Here is a 17,686-nt window from a genome sequence, read left to right as displayed (position 1 = left end):
AGGTTCACGTCCAACCTGGCTCTTTGCCGCATTTCTTCTGCACTCTCTCTCCCCTTTTTGATGTTTGAAATTATTAACAATAAAGGCTAAATGCCCCAAAATATCACAGAAAAAAGTTTAAAAAATGGCAGAAACTTCTGATCTTTGTTATACAAAACATGACATTCTAGAGCTACAGCTCCTTTCAGTCTGAACTATCTTGCTATCTCCCTATATTTAAAAACTCTATCTGGACCTAAAAAATACTTTTAATTAAATAACCGATGGCAAAGAATGAACTCTGGTGAACATCTGCAGCTCGTTTTGAGAATCAGCCACAACTTTAAAGCCGATAACCTGCTTTAATGTCGTGGTTGATCGATGTTTAAATTGAATTGGACCAAACTATCTGTTTTTAGCCACAAATGGTTACTAATGGACACAACCTGTATATAAATAACACATGACGTTACAGAACGAGCCACTGTCCTCTACAAACAGTTATTGATGAAAAACGATTGCGCCGACTCTCTGTAACGTCCAGGAGGAAGCTTCACCGGCCGCCGGTGCCTGAGTCAGAGAGGGCCAGCTGCTTCGTTATTTCACTACCACTCTCTGTCTTGTCTCTCTCCAAATCGAATCAGCCTGCAATTGACCAAGTGTCACGCTACAGAGGGGAGCCTGATATCTCCTGCCTCGCAGACCTTTTCCTTCGCCGTTCTGCTTTCCTGAAAAGGTCATATTACCTTTACAGCGGCGCAAAGTACACATTGCTCTGCAAAAAAGGTTTTTTTTCCCAGCATCATAACAGCTTATCAGACATTTTTTTAGGATAAGGGGAAAAAAGAGAGAGAGGAAAGCGAGCTTGTGGACCACAGTCAGGGGGCCGGGCTGTATGACAATAACTCTTTGTAGATGCTTTCTGGTGTTTTTTGTCTTTTGCTTATTAATGGAGAATGAAAATGGTATTTCTCCCTGAAACACTCAGCTCAACACAGGAAGCCATTTGTTTGCTCTTGGAGAACAACAATGCTCAGTGGCTTTTCTTTTTCTTCTCTAACATTAAAGATCCCCTGAAGTAAAATAGAAAAATATGGCATGCTGGTCCTTGATTGATGCACCAAACATTACCACCATCAAAAATCACAAACTAACATTGCAGAAAATCAATAAAGGAAATGGTCCGTGAAGTGTCAACCCACAGTTATTCTTGAGCAATTGTAAGGTTAAATGCTTCATTTGGCCCTTTGACGAATTGTAATTGACTTGACAACTTGCGTCAAGTATTTAGCTTGATCATGGAAGGAGAAGAAAGAAAATATGTGTGTAAATTTTTACTGCCCACTAGCTTCAATCAACAGGTTTGTAAAACCATGAGAATTATTAATTTATCGAATAACAAAGTTTCATCACTGCTGACATATATTTTAGATTAAAAGAAAATTCCACATCCAAACAGGATATGAAATTCAAAAAATGAAAAATCTAATTCTGAAAACACAGAGATACCGTCGAGTTATCCAGAAATATGACACATTCCATGAAAGATAACAGAACATGGGTGCACAGCAGAAAAAGAAACTAATAACTTCTTAATAACTTGTCGGTGTCCTCAGTCCCGGTAAAATTACATTTTGTTTGTACGCTCGTGGGTTTCACACTGAACAATCTTTGCTGTTATAGGTTTTTGGTGGAGCCGGAATACAAGGAGGTGTTAGTTCTTCAAACAGAATGTAATAATGCCTGAGTATCTGATCTTTCACCTCACCTTCATCTGCAGTGTTTTAACCCTCCTGATACCCGCACAAGTTGGATTTCATATATTTTCACCAAGCCAGGATCATAGAATCAAAGTCGAAAAAAGGGTGGAATGGAAACGTCTTTTGATTGATACCTTCCCCAAGGTTTGTTTGTTGGCAGTATTATGCAAAAAAAATGATTTCCTTGAAATTTACAGAGGGGCAGGGAATGATTCATGGAAGAACCCATTAAAATTTGATGCGGATCCCAATAGTGGGTCGCTTACAGAATTTATTTTTTCTTCTTTCTATTTGAAACATTGCTGCATTTTTCAATATATAATAATTCTAGGAACGATGAAAAAAAGCAGGCATGTACAGGCATCTGGTCTTTATGAGTGTGTGTGATTCAAAGTGAATTTAGACATGGTTTCATCAGGGGACTGTTGGGCCTTGGTGAATGTTTTTTGAGTGGCCTTCTCATTAGTAGTGGGGAGAAGAACATGGCTGAGCAGTAACTCAGGCACAGCGTAGGTACAAGTTAATCCGGAAGTACGTCGTAGCTAGTGAGTCTGCTGCAGTAAATAAGCTAACTCTTCACACCCGCATTGCTCGAGAAGCTCCTTTGTGGCATACTAATGCCTGGAGGTTATTCCCCAAGCGAAGGAGCCAAAGGCTGACTCAAGATCAGTGCTGCGTAGTTTCTTTTCTTCATTTTCCACACCTGTAGGCAGAGGAAGGGGTGAGCCCCTGAGCTTAACAGTGGAGCTGCAATGAATGAGAAGCATTTTTGCATATTGAAAAAGGCTTAGTACAGAAGGTTGGTGGATTTGTGGCTTGATGGCGATTTAATTACATTATTTAAGTTGGCATTTAGCCTCAGGAGGGATTAATATTATTGTTTTCATTTGTTGACAAATTTGTTGCATACATTAAAGAAATGTGTTTCCCTCGTGATTGCACATTATGCTTCGGGTGGTAATAATATGTGTGGCTGTAAGAGTGGCAAAAGTATTTGTAGTGGTTGTGACAATAGCACTAGTAGTCGTAACATTTGTATTACTTTGTGTGGCACTAAGAGTGCTGGCTGTAAGCGCTAATTGTGCCAGTTTCTGCTTTTCAATCCTGGCAAAGGACTGATTGGGTCTATCTTGATTATTGCACTTAAAAGTGTTTCAAATTGATTGTTGCTGAAGCCAGAGCAATTTGATTATTTCTTTTAGCAGATCAATGAATTCAATTGGCATAATTTAGAACTGATGCATCAGAGCAATGAATGAATCATTACACGCCTACAGAGGAATTCAAAAGCAGTGCTTCTCTAAGTGATTCAGTGGAATTTACTGTGACATTTTTTTGGGGGGCACATAGCGATTGTAAACCAACTTTTAAACTGGTCAGCGCCTTGACAGTTACATTCATGGAGTACAAAGGACTGTGGGCATCCTTGGACTAGAGATCAGAGACGCAGGCTTGGGACCGAAAGTTCCTGGCAGGGAAGAACGATGAGCGGGATGAGTGAATGAGCGGTGTTTTCCCCTCCATCAACATCCCCTGAGACAAGCCTCCATTATACTCCATTGCACACATGTACACAGACAGCTGTGGACAACACGGCCGTGTAGTTGTTTTTCTTACAAATCCACTTACTCCACCGCAGCAGAGTTGTTACGAGGGCTGTAGAACACAAGTCCACACAGAGGCAGAAAATTAGGAGCTACGTCCACACTCACAAGTGTCTCACAAATTTAACCCCCTTAACCGTTCCCTGGAGCTCTGCAGGGTGCGTCCGCTCACTGCTCAGAGATGCTTCCTCAGCATAACTGCGGTGGTTGCAGCTTTCTTTCGGAAACTGCAAAAGTGCCCTGAAGTAATTGAGCCGCAGGAAGTAAAGACTGGCACAGAACCGTGAAGCTGCGGCCACACTACTGCACAAAGAAATGTTCACCTGTTTGTTCAGAGCTCGACTCAGTACAGAGAAAATGGTGAATCAGCTGTTGTTATCGACAAAGTGACAATAAGCTCTGCTCCTGTTAAAAACTACATTCACCACAATTATTATGGACTGCACTTTAACACTTTAAGTCTCAACTGTACACATCTCAAACTGCATATATTTCTTTTTTACACTGTATGCTAGTTAAATTACATTCATTCATATCAATATCTATCTATATTTTCTCATATTCCTAACTCTAATGTAACTTATTATTTGCTGTCGTCTTTTTGACTCTTGCTGCTGTAATATTGCAAATTTCCCCATTGTGGGACTAATAAAGTACTTCTTATCCTATCTTACATTGAAGAGTAAGTAGTAGTAGTAAGTAGCTGCTCACCTGTTTATTCAAAGTGTATTAATATTGAACTATCACATTTCCAAATTGCAACTACAGCCACAGAGATTTCAGGAATTATTTGATAAATTTGCATTTATTCTCTGAGGTAAATCTTATATATACATTGATAAAATCATAATGAGGAAGAGATCTTTGATGTTAAATCAGATATCAAAGAAGAGAGTTCTCCGGTTGTTTGACATGAAAGATTCTCAAACACGTCTTACAACATCATGAAAAAAATATGATGTTATTCTGGGCCAACTGTGATGTAAAGAAATAATATTGAATATGCATCATCACATTAGAATATTGAGAGAATATAGTTAAATGTACCACATGTTCCCAGGCTGACTTGTGTGATGCTGCGTGCTGCATACGAGAGCTGGAATGAATTTCCTTCCTGGAGCTGGGGCCTCTAACCAGTGTGCTGGTGGTGAAAGGACTAGGGAGCTGAATCAGCTGTTGTTGGACTCATATTCAATGTTGTGTTGTTTTCAAATCTCTTTTAATTTCCCCAAGGACCAGCAAATACGAGTACAAATACAATATTGTAGACTCTGACATAAGCGTGTAAATAAAGAGAGACCAGCGAATTAACAACAGCTGTACAAAAAGCTTCAAGTTTGCTGGCAAATGTTATGTCCAGCTAATGGTGATTCACAGCAAAGATTACACTGCACTCTCATTTAAAACTCAGCATATACTGTGTGTAACAGTGCGGGAGTGAAGTATCGTCGACAGTATCTAGCATTGGTGGGAGCTGAGGCCAAGGCCAAATTACATTGTATCTACATTCATCTTCGTGAACAATAGCCACTCTTACAAAAAGAAAGTCCCATCTTCAATTTACTGTGAGCCGTCTTCAGTCAATAATGGGCAGATTATGAATGTGGGTAGTTTTTAAAAAAAGGTCTCCCTGAAGAAAAGCAACTTGAATGGAGGAAGACAACAAACACACGCATGGCTGCTTCTTCGTCTCAGAGGAGCAGAAGGCAGTCCGACAGACTAAAGCCTTTTACACCAATTGATCTGTATGGTCTGATCTGAGTCATCCAGCCACCACTTCCACAAGAGCAACAACAATGCTCTCTCTGGCCTCAGTGTTTCCCCTGCATTTCCCCAACAGTGACATGAAGCTGCAGCTGGAGAGGAGAGGGCTCTGTCTTTTCTCCTTTGAAAACCTTATATCATATTGGCGCTATACATATGCTGCTTATCCAGGTCGATTCACACATGTGTGAGTATAGAATTTAAATGAGCAGCATCGCTCCTGCCTACCTGATAATGACAGCATGATGATTTTAACAGCTAGCAGATGTCCCCGCTGAGCCTAGCCATGTTGATCAAAGATTCTGGGTTGTTGTTTGCGGAAAGGAAAGCAGATACAGCAGCTTCACGTCGCACAGTAACTTCACAGCAAACGCACACATTGGATGGCATAATCACATATTAAGCATCGTATGAATGTGTTCATGGGTGAATGTGTCTTGTATTGTAAAGCGCTTTGAGTGGTTGATAAGACTGGAAAAGGGCTTTATAACTGCAGTCCATATGTGACGTGGGAAGCTGTAAATCTCGAAGAAAGCCGAAATATTCTCTCATAGCAGTATTAATGTTAAACCCATTATTTAGAAAGGAATGTTGTACATGGTTATTTTATTAATGACATGTCATTACGATTAAGTAAATTAACAGTTTCTGGAAAAATGAATGATATGTGGCTTGCTGTTGGCCATTACATTTTTCTTGTTCAGTAAACGCCAATAATTGTGGAAAAGATTATACTTTTATTATATTTAATAAATTAGTATTTTTCTCAATCTTGAGGCCCCAGAGCGAGACAGATATTGGCCGCGTTAATAACTGCACACAGATGTTCTTAAGCACTTAGGCCTCAAGAGGCCTTCTGGAGCTGGCAGATACATAGAAGCCCCCCGGCAGAGCATGCTTTGAATTATATTTGCATGTGCGACACACACACATATGAACATGCACACAAAAAAACTGATTTTCACTTCACCACTACACATACTTCACATACTACAACTCCATCCTAGAGGAAACGCTGAACCTCTTCCAGTTCAAACCCAGCCCTGACTGCAAACCGATTACTAATGCGCTATTAGTGGCACCATAAGATTCACTTTTATAGGTCAAAGATTCTTTCGTTATAAAACATTGTTCTGAGTACCTATTGAGTAATGATTTCTGCACATCCCTGGCACAGCACCAACCCATTTCTGGGAGACGTTCTTGCAAACAGCTGAAAGGTCTGTGGCTGCAGGCTCCATGTAATGAAGTAGTGCATTTAAATGAGAGACAGCTCTGGGACATGGAGGTGCACTTCGCTCAGATCAGTAAACACTGAAATAAAGTGGAAGCTGGAGGGAGAAGAAAGGGAGGAGAGGACAACCGTACGAGGGGAGGGAGGGAGGAAGAGACAGCTCGGAGGAAAGAGGAGACAGAGGCGGTGAGACTGGAGACCAGACCTGTAAGAAACTGGCGAATATCGTAGGAGAAAGGAAGAGATTTATGAGGATAAGAGGTAAAATAGCAAAGAGCGACCGGGGGAAATGAGAAAACTGCAAAGCAAAAGATCCCAGTGGATTTTATAGGATACTGTGGTATCAAGAGAATGATGCAGGCATACAGTTAAATATCTCAAGTGCCCCTAACAAAGACTGATAAAGTGCATCCACTTCGGGAGTCTCGTCTAAATTTTATAATTAAGCACAAATAGCGGCCGCAAGTGAACCACCTCTTGATCTAGAACAAGGAGCGGTATTGCATTGCCAAGATAAAATGACCTCGCTCCTCGCTCTGAACTCACTCCGCAGGAAATAAAATGCTGGCAATTTTCTCCATGGCAACCTAATGCCAGAGCAGGCTGTAGTTCGGTGTGCCAGGTGGTCCCAGGGGCTTTGGAAAAATGGTTGTGAGGCAGTGAGCTGGAGCAGAGGGTTGCACGAAACCTTCACATGCCTAACCATCACAAATATACATACACACGGAGAGTGAGAAAAGAATTTGTAATTATTCAACAACAGCCAGGAAGGTATTCATCGAGATATGTGACATCAGTACGTCCCTTATCATTCACTAACATACTCGATTAGTCATTATACATTTTAAACATTAAACATTGTCAATGAATTTGGAAGTATTATTTAGATGTTACTGTTTGCACATTACAAGTGGATTAAACACAGTATCTCTCAATCACGGTCTGCATTTAAAGATGGACGACTTGTCTCCGTTTCCTCCCCCAATCCAGAAATTGTATTAAAATGCTTTGGGTGCGAACACCGCCATCTTGTGCATTTATAGCCAAAGCCTGGAGTTCCTGCCCATGCACACGCTCGACCAATCACAAGTCAGTCTCAGCTATGAATCATAGTGTTTCACCCCCTTCTTACAGCATCAAATAACTAATCAAAACCAAATTTGAACGCTTAAACCTAAAATAAGTGTTATAGGAAAAAGCTAAAATTGCAGAAACCGTCTTGAGAAAAATGTATTTGATGTTTATTCTGACGTTTTAGTTTGGTCCATTCCCCATTCACTAACCGCCAGCAGCTGCCAGGTCGAGATACTTTGGTTTCACTTTTGAGGAGCTGTCCTGTTGGCTATTTATGAACAGTCTATGCAATAGATGGTAATACACCGAAAAGCCCTTTTTAATAAAATACTCTATGTACGGAAAAACAACCTCAATATTTCATATCCATCTATTTTAAACCCCGTGGGAATATTTCAGCACCCACCATCTAGGTGCAAAAGTAAACAAGCAACTCCACAAAAAAAGAACTGCTCTTTTTTTATATGTGTTAATGCATTGATTTAACAAGGGGTGCTCTGTAGTCGAGCTGTTTTTATAACGAATAGAGATCACAAAATACAGATTCTGACTAAAATTGACCACTCAAGCTCAATAGCCTTTCAAGTACTGTACTGAGTCAAATTCACACATCCGTAAAGTTAACCAGGCTGGCGAGAAAGAGCTGATCCACAAAGTGTGTGTCTTTTTTTCTAAAAGTGGAACGACACCGTTTCATAAACTTTCAAAAGCAATTTGCCCAAAATGTATGGCTGCTGCTGTATACATGTGATGTACAGTCACAGCCCTTCACACAGGGGAATGATCTCAGAGAAGCACAGACGGTGGGAAAAGGGGAAAGAGGGCAAGGAGAAAAGATAAGAAAGAAAAAGAGACAGTGTTTATGAGCGAATAGCGGATCTGATGCTCTCCTGAAATCTCTGTGGTTTTTGGAAACTCATTTCATGCAAGCTTAATGACGCCAGGGAAGAAATTGTGCTACGAGGGCAGAAGCAAATTAGGACAATGCTCATCAATCAGTCTGTAGGAATATTAATATTCTGAATTAAGAACAATGAGAACGATAACAGTATAACCCAACCAGCTGGAAATGTAAACAGACAGTAAAAAAAAAGGAAATAGAGCTGCATTACTATTACAAATCAAAGTAATTCAACATGTATAATTGCATCAAGTGAAGTGTTACATTTCATAGGTGTTTTTTTGCTGTAATGATAAGTTGAAGCCATTGAAAACATCTTTCTATGTCAGTTTATTTTTGCAGATGACATCAAACCACGCTCCGATTACAAGAAATTACCACTGAACATGCTCTGCCTCCTCTAAGGCCTATTTAGCCTTTATTCACAGTTGTGTTGATGATGTCAGTTTGGTCATTATATTCATTTTGGTGGCAGCATTATGAACATGAAGTGACAGGATGTCAAACATTTGTTTTAACTGGTTTGCTCATCCCTGTTAAATAAAAATTTGAATATGAATGCTTGTTCGCAGGGACAATGTGAAACTAATTAGTTCTTCATGATCTTAAAAAAAAAGGATAATTAACATTCAGCAAAAAAGCAAAGTGGATAATTATAGAAGGGAACAAAATAATTTTCACCATTAAGTTAAGAACAAAAGAAAAGAAGAGGACAGACAAATCATTTTGAAAACTACTTTAGACATTTGTGGGATAAAGCAAAAGAAACTCTGAGCTCTCCCGGTTCTCCCCTTCAAGGTCCTGGGGGAAATAGAGGACAGCAAACAGTGGAGGTGCAGCTGCAGAACAGTGTAGTGTGGGTTTATGAGTTGAGGTGGAGGGATATGAACAGCTTAGCACGCAAAAGCACTGGGGAGAAATCAATAGGCAGAGACCTGATTTTGAAAGATAGAGTAGTTCTGATGTTCCTTTTAATAAAGTATTACCTTAAAATGAGGACAAAAACTTCAGCTAGTCAAAAAAAAAGGCACACACTAGCACACACACACAGAGAGAGAGAGAGAGAGAGAGAGAGAGAGAGAGAGAGAGAGATCTCCCAATCGCACTCACGGCAACTGAAAGTAGGATAAGAGCATCGGCGCTGTCTGATATAATCAGCCAATCTGACAGGGCTCTCCGTACAAATCACATTTGAATGTAAAATAATCACACTCTCCTTACCCAGAGAGCTGGCTGCCCTTGTACATTCTTAAAAGCATCACTGTCACTTCATAAGCAATAAAGCATGGGCTCAGTCCTGATAAGTTGTGACCGTCTCCCGCAGCCACCAGAGCAGTCATCCAGAAAAGGGAAGGGAAAAAAACAACTGAGTGAGATGTATGTTAATGTGTTTATTTCCTTTACATTTGATGCCAGGGCAGCTAATTTGAATAGAATTGAATGGAGAACGCCAGAGAGAGAGGGAGAACTGGCCAGTGGGCTGGTGCATCACATAGTTGGCACGGTAACGTCGAGGGTAATGGACAAAGGCCTTGGACCAAATCACATTCCAACTAGCACAGAGCAAATGTTCATTTGTGTCTATTTGGGGCCCTGCTGGTATGAAATTGGAAAACAGGGGTCTGGGGCAAGAATATTGGATTTTGAAGGAATATTATAGAGCAATCATCTGACACAAGCTGACTGCAATCGAATATTTCCTAACTACGTGGAAATGACCTGTTATCTCTACAGCACAAGAGTCAGAGGAGAGTTCCTGCAGAGGGCGATATGCTGGGGGAGCAGATGCTGGAAAGTTGGGTAAAGTTGTTTATTCTAGATTGCAATATATATCTATTGGGGTTGGCTACCGAAATCTTTCCGATACAGATTTGCTTTGCTCGGAAATAGTTGCCGTGCTTGGAGGCAACACAAACTTTGCCGCACATGCCTTGGTAACATAACATTAAATTCTACTGGCAACACACTCTCTACAGGGCTCTGGCAGCACGTAACATTAGCCTACAGTTGGCTAGCAGCTACCTCAAACTCGAGTTGACACAACAACATATGCCAAAAGCTGAACAGTCTATATTGAGCCTGTTTTCACACGATAGAATCTCGACGTTGGCACGTGTGGGAAATGTTTGAAAATAATCCAGTGTAAAGGGAGAAATTGAGATGGTATGAACATGTTGCATCACGATTGGAGCTGGAGTATCTTGCTGTATTAAGCACTGAAACATGTTTTTAGTGTTACATCCTTGTAGTTGGGTTAGGTTTTATTTAAAATGTAATTTTTGTATGAAAGTACTGCATCCATTTCTATTTGAATATTTAAGTTACGTATACCTCAAACTGTTAATAGTTACTATGTAAAATTTCGTTTTGTTTTAGAAAAAAGTGTTGGTTCTAGCAACATTTACGCACAAGACCAATTTTAAATTAATTGTTTTAGCACCAGTATCAGAGCAGACCCAACCTACCGGTATCATCTATCATATAAATAAATTACCTATGAACACAAGGAGACCAATTTGGCGATGGTGACAGACAGACAGAGGGACAGAGGGACAGGGAGACAGCCAGAGTGGCGTTAGATGTCTTCTTCAAAGTGTGGGGTGATTCAGTCTATCAACGCCCACAGCGCCTGCCCAGCCTCATAAAAACAATGATTCTGACTCGGCTCACCGAGAACTCAACCTGACATTTAGCTCTGAACCCTGGTCTGTGACTCCCACGCAAACACAAAAGCATTATTGAAAAGAAAAAACCCTACTATTTAACACATTACAGAGAAACAGATATAATGTCAACTTAAATGCCGATGCACACTGGGAAGTCTCAATGACATTTACACTAAAACCCTCGTTATTGAACATACGTACACACACAAATGACGCATACACAAACACTCTCCTCCTCACAACCACTCAGGAATAATTAAACTGAAGCATCATGAGTGTTTCTGCTGATTAAGGGTGTAACATTTGTCCCAGATTTCAGATTAAAGGGGGCAGCATTGAGAGGAAACTACTCACACACCTTCTGAGTGAGGCTGTCCGTTACGATTTCATAACACCAGCGTTGTCACAAGTTATTTACCCAGAGGGAAACTGTCCACACTGCAGCCTCCTTTGAGGGGGTTGACCAGCAGGTTCCCACACTGGTGACTTGAAGGTGCCCCGGGGGGTCTGCAGTCTGCAGGGGGTAGAATCCGTCTAGAGCTTATTAAGCGACAGCGACAACCTTTACTGCAGGTGGGATCATTACGACCAATATAGTCACAAGACACATGCTGTTGTGAAACAGTAAAATAAGTGAAATGTGGAGTATTTATAAAAAAAAACATAGCCAACACGTTGAAATGTGTTATAGTGTTTGTTGTGGAATGAAAAACGAGTTTTGTCACATTACTCAAATAATGAGAAGTGAACAGGCTGCAGAGGTGGCAGCAGTTCGGTTTCATGGTTTAGTTCATGTACTACGATACGAGATTGTGGATGGTTGTACCACGGTTTCCCAATTATTAGGGAGTAAAAGAAATTACTATTTAAGATACTATTTAAAAAAATATATATTTGGCAATGACAACTAAGATGCTGTTCACAAAACCTAATGACAAAGATGTATTTGTGGCTTGATGCTTTACAGTTTAACCATAAAGGATATTTTAATGAACAAAATAAACATGAATATTTTTATGTTAAATGTAAAAATAAATGCACATCTGTTCATGCGTTGTTTATTCTGTAAAATAAAATCATAAACACTGAGGCTCATTTTTTTTAATCGGTAAACCTATAAATCGGTTGGGCTCTAAAAATCATTACACCCCCTACTGCAAACACTTTTAGACTATAAGGCCCCTCAGAGGCCGCACTGTAGCCAACAATAAAACCAGTTACATGATGATCCTGTTACACATTGGTGATTAAAATCCCATTACTTAATGTGTATACATCAGCTTTCTGGCTTTTTTTCAAATGCCCTGTGGAACACCCCTAAAGATAATGGGAAAAAAAACACTGAGCCCTCGTCGAAACCCAAGCCCTCACATAACCCAGCACTGCACTGTCGGAGCACAGACACTGCACATAGCCTGTGGATCATCCCACTCTCTCAGCACCCACTCAGGGACTATAGATTAAAATAAAACTTACTTGGATGCCTCTGTGAAACAATGACTGAAGAGGTTCTCCCACAAAATCCTATTCCACACCGTGGATAATACTAAATTTCACCCTTCGAGCAATCCAATAGTCCATTAGCTATCTTCCTCTTTTTCTCTCGCTAGTCTCTCCCACACGTCCTCATGTCTCTCTGCTCATATTTTTCCAGCAGGAATGTGTCAATTATCTCAATTCTTTCCACTCTCTATCCTTCTCTTCTTTTATTATCCACCCTCTCCAAATCTGTCGACATATATATCCCCTGTTGGAATATCTTTCTCTTACACACCAAAAGTGCAAAAAGAAACAGTTATAAACAAAATTAAGGAGTCAGCCATTGTGAGCTCCAATGCCAGGTAACGCAGAACCACAGGAAAAAGTGTTGCTTGTTTGGGGTAAAGTGACTGGTGTTGTTTTTAGGACCTTCTTTCTGAAAAAGTGGAACATAGCTCTTTCACACTCTGGGACCTGAGCAGCTTAAAGGGACAGTTCCCCCAAAAATGAAAATTCACTCATTACCGGACAAGCTTGCCACAGGTGCAGTATGGAGGCATCTTATCAGTCACCAGTTACTTCAATTGTATTGGATTCGGCTGCAACGCTGTTCACCCATGAAACTCCAAATGTGTTTTGTGGACCCAAACACTTCACCCACCCCTCCACCGGCATAGTGAAGGGTAGATACTGAGTGAATTTTAATTTTTGGGTGACCTACCCCTTTAATGTTGCGTGCACTACAATGACAAGCAGCCATATGGCATCAAAGACACAACAACACACAGGCATCTTGGAGGACTCTTTCCTGTGCACACCTCCAGCAATACTCCTCTGAGACAGTCACTAATTACAGAAGGCAAATGGAAAGATACACACACATCCCTGTTAATCAGGTGAGTTAATAGAGTAGAGGCTGGAACTGTCTTGTTGGTTCGGTGAAATTAGGGAAGGAAAGATAAACCGGAGAAAGAAATGTAAAAAAAAAAGGGGGAGGGTGGAATACGAGAAGAAGAATTGTCGAGGGAAAAGATGTACCTTCTTTGGCTCTTTAGCACCGTGTTCGTTCCTGGGTGATTGTCTAGAATATGTATGTCTGCTCTGTGAGCAGAATATTGAATTTCTTTCTTTCCAATTCACCAAGATTGATTCTCTATCTTGAATTTACAGAAGCAATTAAGAGTAAAAGACCGTTAGGGTTCATTATATCTCATTCAGTCCACAGTACAATAGTTTTAGATTGTTGGGTGCAACTGCAGCTATCCCGATCAATACTAAATGAACTCCAGATTCAAGCAGGGACGTAAGTCCCTAACAAAAAGCTCAATGGGAAGTCCTTGGATTTAATTTAAAATGAGAACTCAGCAGAGATCACAACTTCGCCGAGGCCAAACTGTCCCCTTTTGAAACCACATGTAAATTCATGAGATTGCAATCTTTATTTGGATCTGTATTCAATTGCAAATAGTCATAAAAATCTGTCTCTTAAAAATATCTGTTATTTTATATAAAAAATTCCTGGATCTGCCCCCTGATCCATGTCCAAACCAAAGTTGAATGGGATTTATCCTGAACAATAACGCATCCTTCCACCAAGTTTCATGGCAATCAGTCGTTTTTGTGCAATCTTGCTTACAAACAAACGGACAGGGGTGAAAACATAACCTCCTTGGTGGAGGCAATAACAGGGCATGAAAAACAATAATGAGAATCGTCACGTCTGTACAGTTTGTCATGCACCTGTGTGACAACAGTCAGATCTGGCTTGGCGCTCTGCACAAAGCTTTATCCTTGACAAAATAAATAAAAGCAAAGATAACCCTGAATGAATTTTGATAACCTCTCTTTGAGAAAATCCTCTGTATTTGGGATGGGGGAGAAGTGAGGGCGGGAAAATGCACAACCTCCTCTGCATATTTCTAGGGAGTAATCCAGAAGGCTGTGCACTGGCGTGTGTAACACTCAGGCAGCTCAACAAAGACGCATGCAAATGAAGTTAAGTCTCGAGTGGAGCAACAGGGGAAGAGGGGACCAAATAGCTGCTCACTGTCAACCGCTGAACACAAATGTGGAAAAGCTTAGTCTCAGACGCTTTTTGATATTCAAGGGACCTTACACACCACTGAAAGAACAATAAGTCACTACCCTCTCCCCCACCATCCACCTCCCCAGTTCTTTAGCTCTTCTGACAGTTTTTATCTATTTGTAACACAACAGCTCAGTTAATTAAAACGACTTGGCCACCTCCCAAAACAGAAGCCAAAGTGCTGGCAATAAAAAATCACCTACCTACCTACCTCCAAAATTATATAAAGCAACCTTTCTTCTAGACCCTAAAATAAAAGCCTTATTATTCCCGTCTATTTCTGACACTATTCTGTAAACACAACTGTCTGCCAGAGTGTCAGCAAGGCATACATGCCCCACTTAGGCGTTTTGAAATGGAGGAGGCCAGACTTTTGCAATCAGTCTCAGGAACAGGATGGCCTGGAGGTGTCATGCCAGGCTCTCTGATGCTAGCTTTTGATGTACAACAATTTTCTAACGTTCACCTACAAGCCGGAGCTGTAGTATTTGAAAGGACTTACATTGCCGAGGTTGGTGAAGCCATGTTCCCTGGCGATGCGGTCGGCCTCCTCTGGCCCGGCAACGATCTGGACAGCCCAAGCGTTGGTGTAGACCTCTGCAGCATCAATCCACTTCAGCTCAGTTGTCAGGAGGACAAGGACTGCCCAGAGGTGCAGCAGGGCCACCCTGGCATCCATGAAAGGGAGAACACTTCACAGATAGGGGGGGGCAGTCTATCCTTTCGTCTGTCACTTCCTCCCAGGCATGGCGGGGCTGCTCTACCTCTCAGCAGAAAAGTAAAACAGTGGCCTAGAGATAAGAAGGAGAGAGGTAGCTATAAACACAAACATGGCCTTCATAACTGGGTCACTCTTGGACCTGAATCACACCATTAGAAACAACAACAACCAAAAACTGCAGCAGAGATAAACAACTCACCCACAGACCTTATCATGCATCATCACTTAACTCACTGCCCACCATCAAAATCAGAGGGCAAAAAAAAGACACATCTTCATAAAAGCACAAAGGTCAAAACAGACGAGGCCTACAGGGCCAAAAACTGAATTATTTTTCAATATCCCATTGCCCTTTTTCAGACCAGGGCTGGTAATGTATGATAATGATATACAACAGGCGTGTTGCTGCAAAACAGGATGAGCTCCGAGCAAATCTGTACAGAGCTAACTGTGGCAACCAGGCAAGGGGTCTGAGGGAGAGGATATTTTAAACTCTCACAAAGACACGGCTTAGTTTTAAACTGTTGCAAAATTTATACTCAACCAAAATACTTTTTACGTATTAAAAGGTTCATCATATTTTAATTGAACAGTCAAATAAAATGTGATAAAAAAAAGTAGCATCCTCTGAGCAGACTGGGACATTCTGCAGGCCTTTGATTTGTGGCTCGAAGGAAACGGAGCCTTTAAGTCACACATAAAAAGGAAAAGCTTTGCGGTAACTTAACTGAAACTGAATGAGAGCAGAGATGACAAAGTGTGGGAATCCACCAGTTCTATCAGTTCATCCTGAGTAAGATGAAGAGGGAAATGATGCGGGCAGCTATAAATGCATGTCCAGTCCCACTGCTGATCCCAGAGACGTGGCATCACGGTGCCCTTCAGCGAGTCAATCCCCGATACACCACTGACTGATACAAAAAGAAATGGGAGCGGCTGCAGGTGTTCGATCTAAGCCACCGTGAATTGAACAAATTTAAGTCTGTTGTATTGTTCAAAAAATTCATAGGAATTTCTTCTTTCCCATATAAACCCTCTGAGCAAGTCCAGAGAGGTAGAGGCTGGCCAAGAATACAGGCTGATAGGAGCCTTTCACAGACATAAAGCTATCAGTGTTTGTTTACTGACGTGCTGCACCAACATGAAAAAATGTGAAACAATCAATGCAGGAAAGACATCCATCTGAATTTTATGTTTAAAAAATATTATATTGTTTATTTATTTATTATCATATTTAGGGCCCGAGCACCTACGGTGGGAGGCCCTATTGTATTTCGAAGGATAGTATTTCCCTTTTGGGTTTTTTCAGGGCCTAGACATGCTCAAATTCTTACCAAAGTTTGCAGGAAATTCAAAACCCCAAAAAGTAATTGTATTTTGAAGTAATTTGAAATGGGCGTGGCAAAATGGCTCAACAGCGCCATCTAAGGAAAAGCCTCTCAGTTAGCTTTCACTGATCTTCACAAAAATCGACTTCAACTTCTGTGAATGTCATCTCAACAAGATAGAGATATAAACTACTTCGGTATATATGATTTCATCACACGGTGTGACCGTGGTGTGGCGTGAGATTTTGATGATTCGCCAAAAAAGAGGGATTTATTATAACTCCTCTGTGCATTGTTCTTTCAGCCTCAAACCTCATTCCCACATTCACAGTCCCGCCCTGATCAGATCCATGTGTCAATATTGACTCATCATTACAGCGCCACCTGCTGGCTTCAGGAAGTGACATGTTTTAAACTTTGATGAACTGCTCTTGGCTGCTTTACAATATACAGCTCAAATGACACTCAAAGACCACTTCACAGTGGTGTTAGATTCCTTTGAAGTCTTAGATGCAAAGATGAAATATTTATTGGATATGAAGAGAGAAAAGAATGTTTTTGACCTGAACAGAACTATTAGTCTAGTATAGTGATAGGGATAGCACCAACTACTGCCAAAACGAGGTAAGCCTCGTTTAAAAATTAAATTCGATTTAGATAAAGTTTTCACTATGGGGTCTAACTTGATGGGGTGGACCGTAATGCGTGATTAGTGTGCGTGGTCCAGCTGTGCATGACAGGAGCAGGAAGTGAAGCGTTTATCCAACGCATGCAATGCGGAGACGTGCGCCTGGTCATTGATCACTCTCTCCACTAACGGCAACAGGCTTCAAAATGCGTGTGCTCGGGCCCGTCAGTGCTACAACATAGACCTAGTTTTGGTTGTAAGTGTTTCCTTTTCATTAATAGCTATTTAAATGAAAATTAGGGTTGAACTTTAAAATAAAACAAGCCTTAACTACATTTTATTCATTATAAACATTTGATATCTAAGAAATCACAGCCAATTTGTACACATAAATCAGCCGATATATTGGTATTGACAGTGTTTTACTCCCTAATATTGTGAACGGCCTCCAAATATCCGTAT

The 17,686-nt window shown here is 40.8% G+C and overlaps 1 protein-coding gene across 5 annotated transcripts in view; it reads right to left on the bottom strand.

Annotated features, from left to right (window-relative positions):
* The window catches only part of furinb (furin (paired basic amino acid cleaving enzyme) b), a 75,067-nt gene extending 59,841 nt beyond the window's left edge, over positions 1-15,226 (bottom strand). For all 5 annotated transcript variants that reach the window (XM_061076979.1, XM_061076981.1, XM_061076983.1 and 2 more), the window contains exon 1: positions 15,050-15,226. In XM_061076979.1, the coding sequence (XP_060932962.1) occupies positions 15,050-15,226 (177 nt within the window). The remainder of the gene's footprint in view (positions 1-15,049) is intronic.
* Positions 15,227-17,686: the final 2,460 nt, after the last annotated feature.

The sequence above is a fragment of the Limanda limanda genome, chromosome 8, assembly GCF_963576545.1.
Source record: "Limanda limanda chromosome 8, fLimLim1.1, whole genome shotgun sequence".
Lineage (NCBI taxonomy): Eukaryota > Metazoa > Chordata > Actinopteri > Pleuronectiformes > Pleuronectidae > Limanda > Limanda limanda.
Note: the sequence above shows the minus strand (reverse complement) of the source record. Positions and strands in the feature narration are given on the sequence as shown.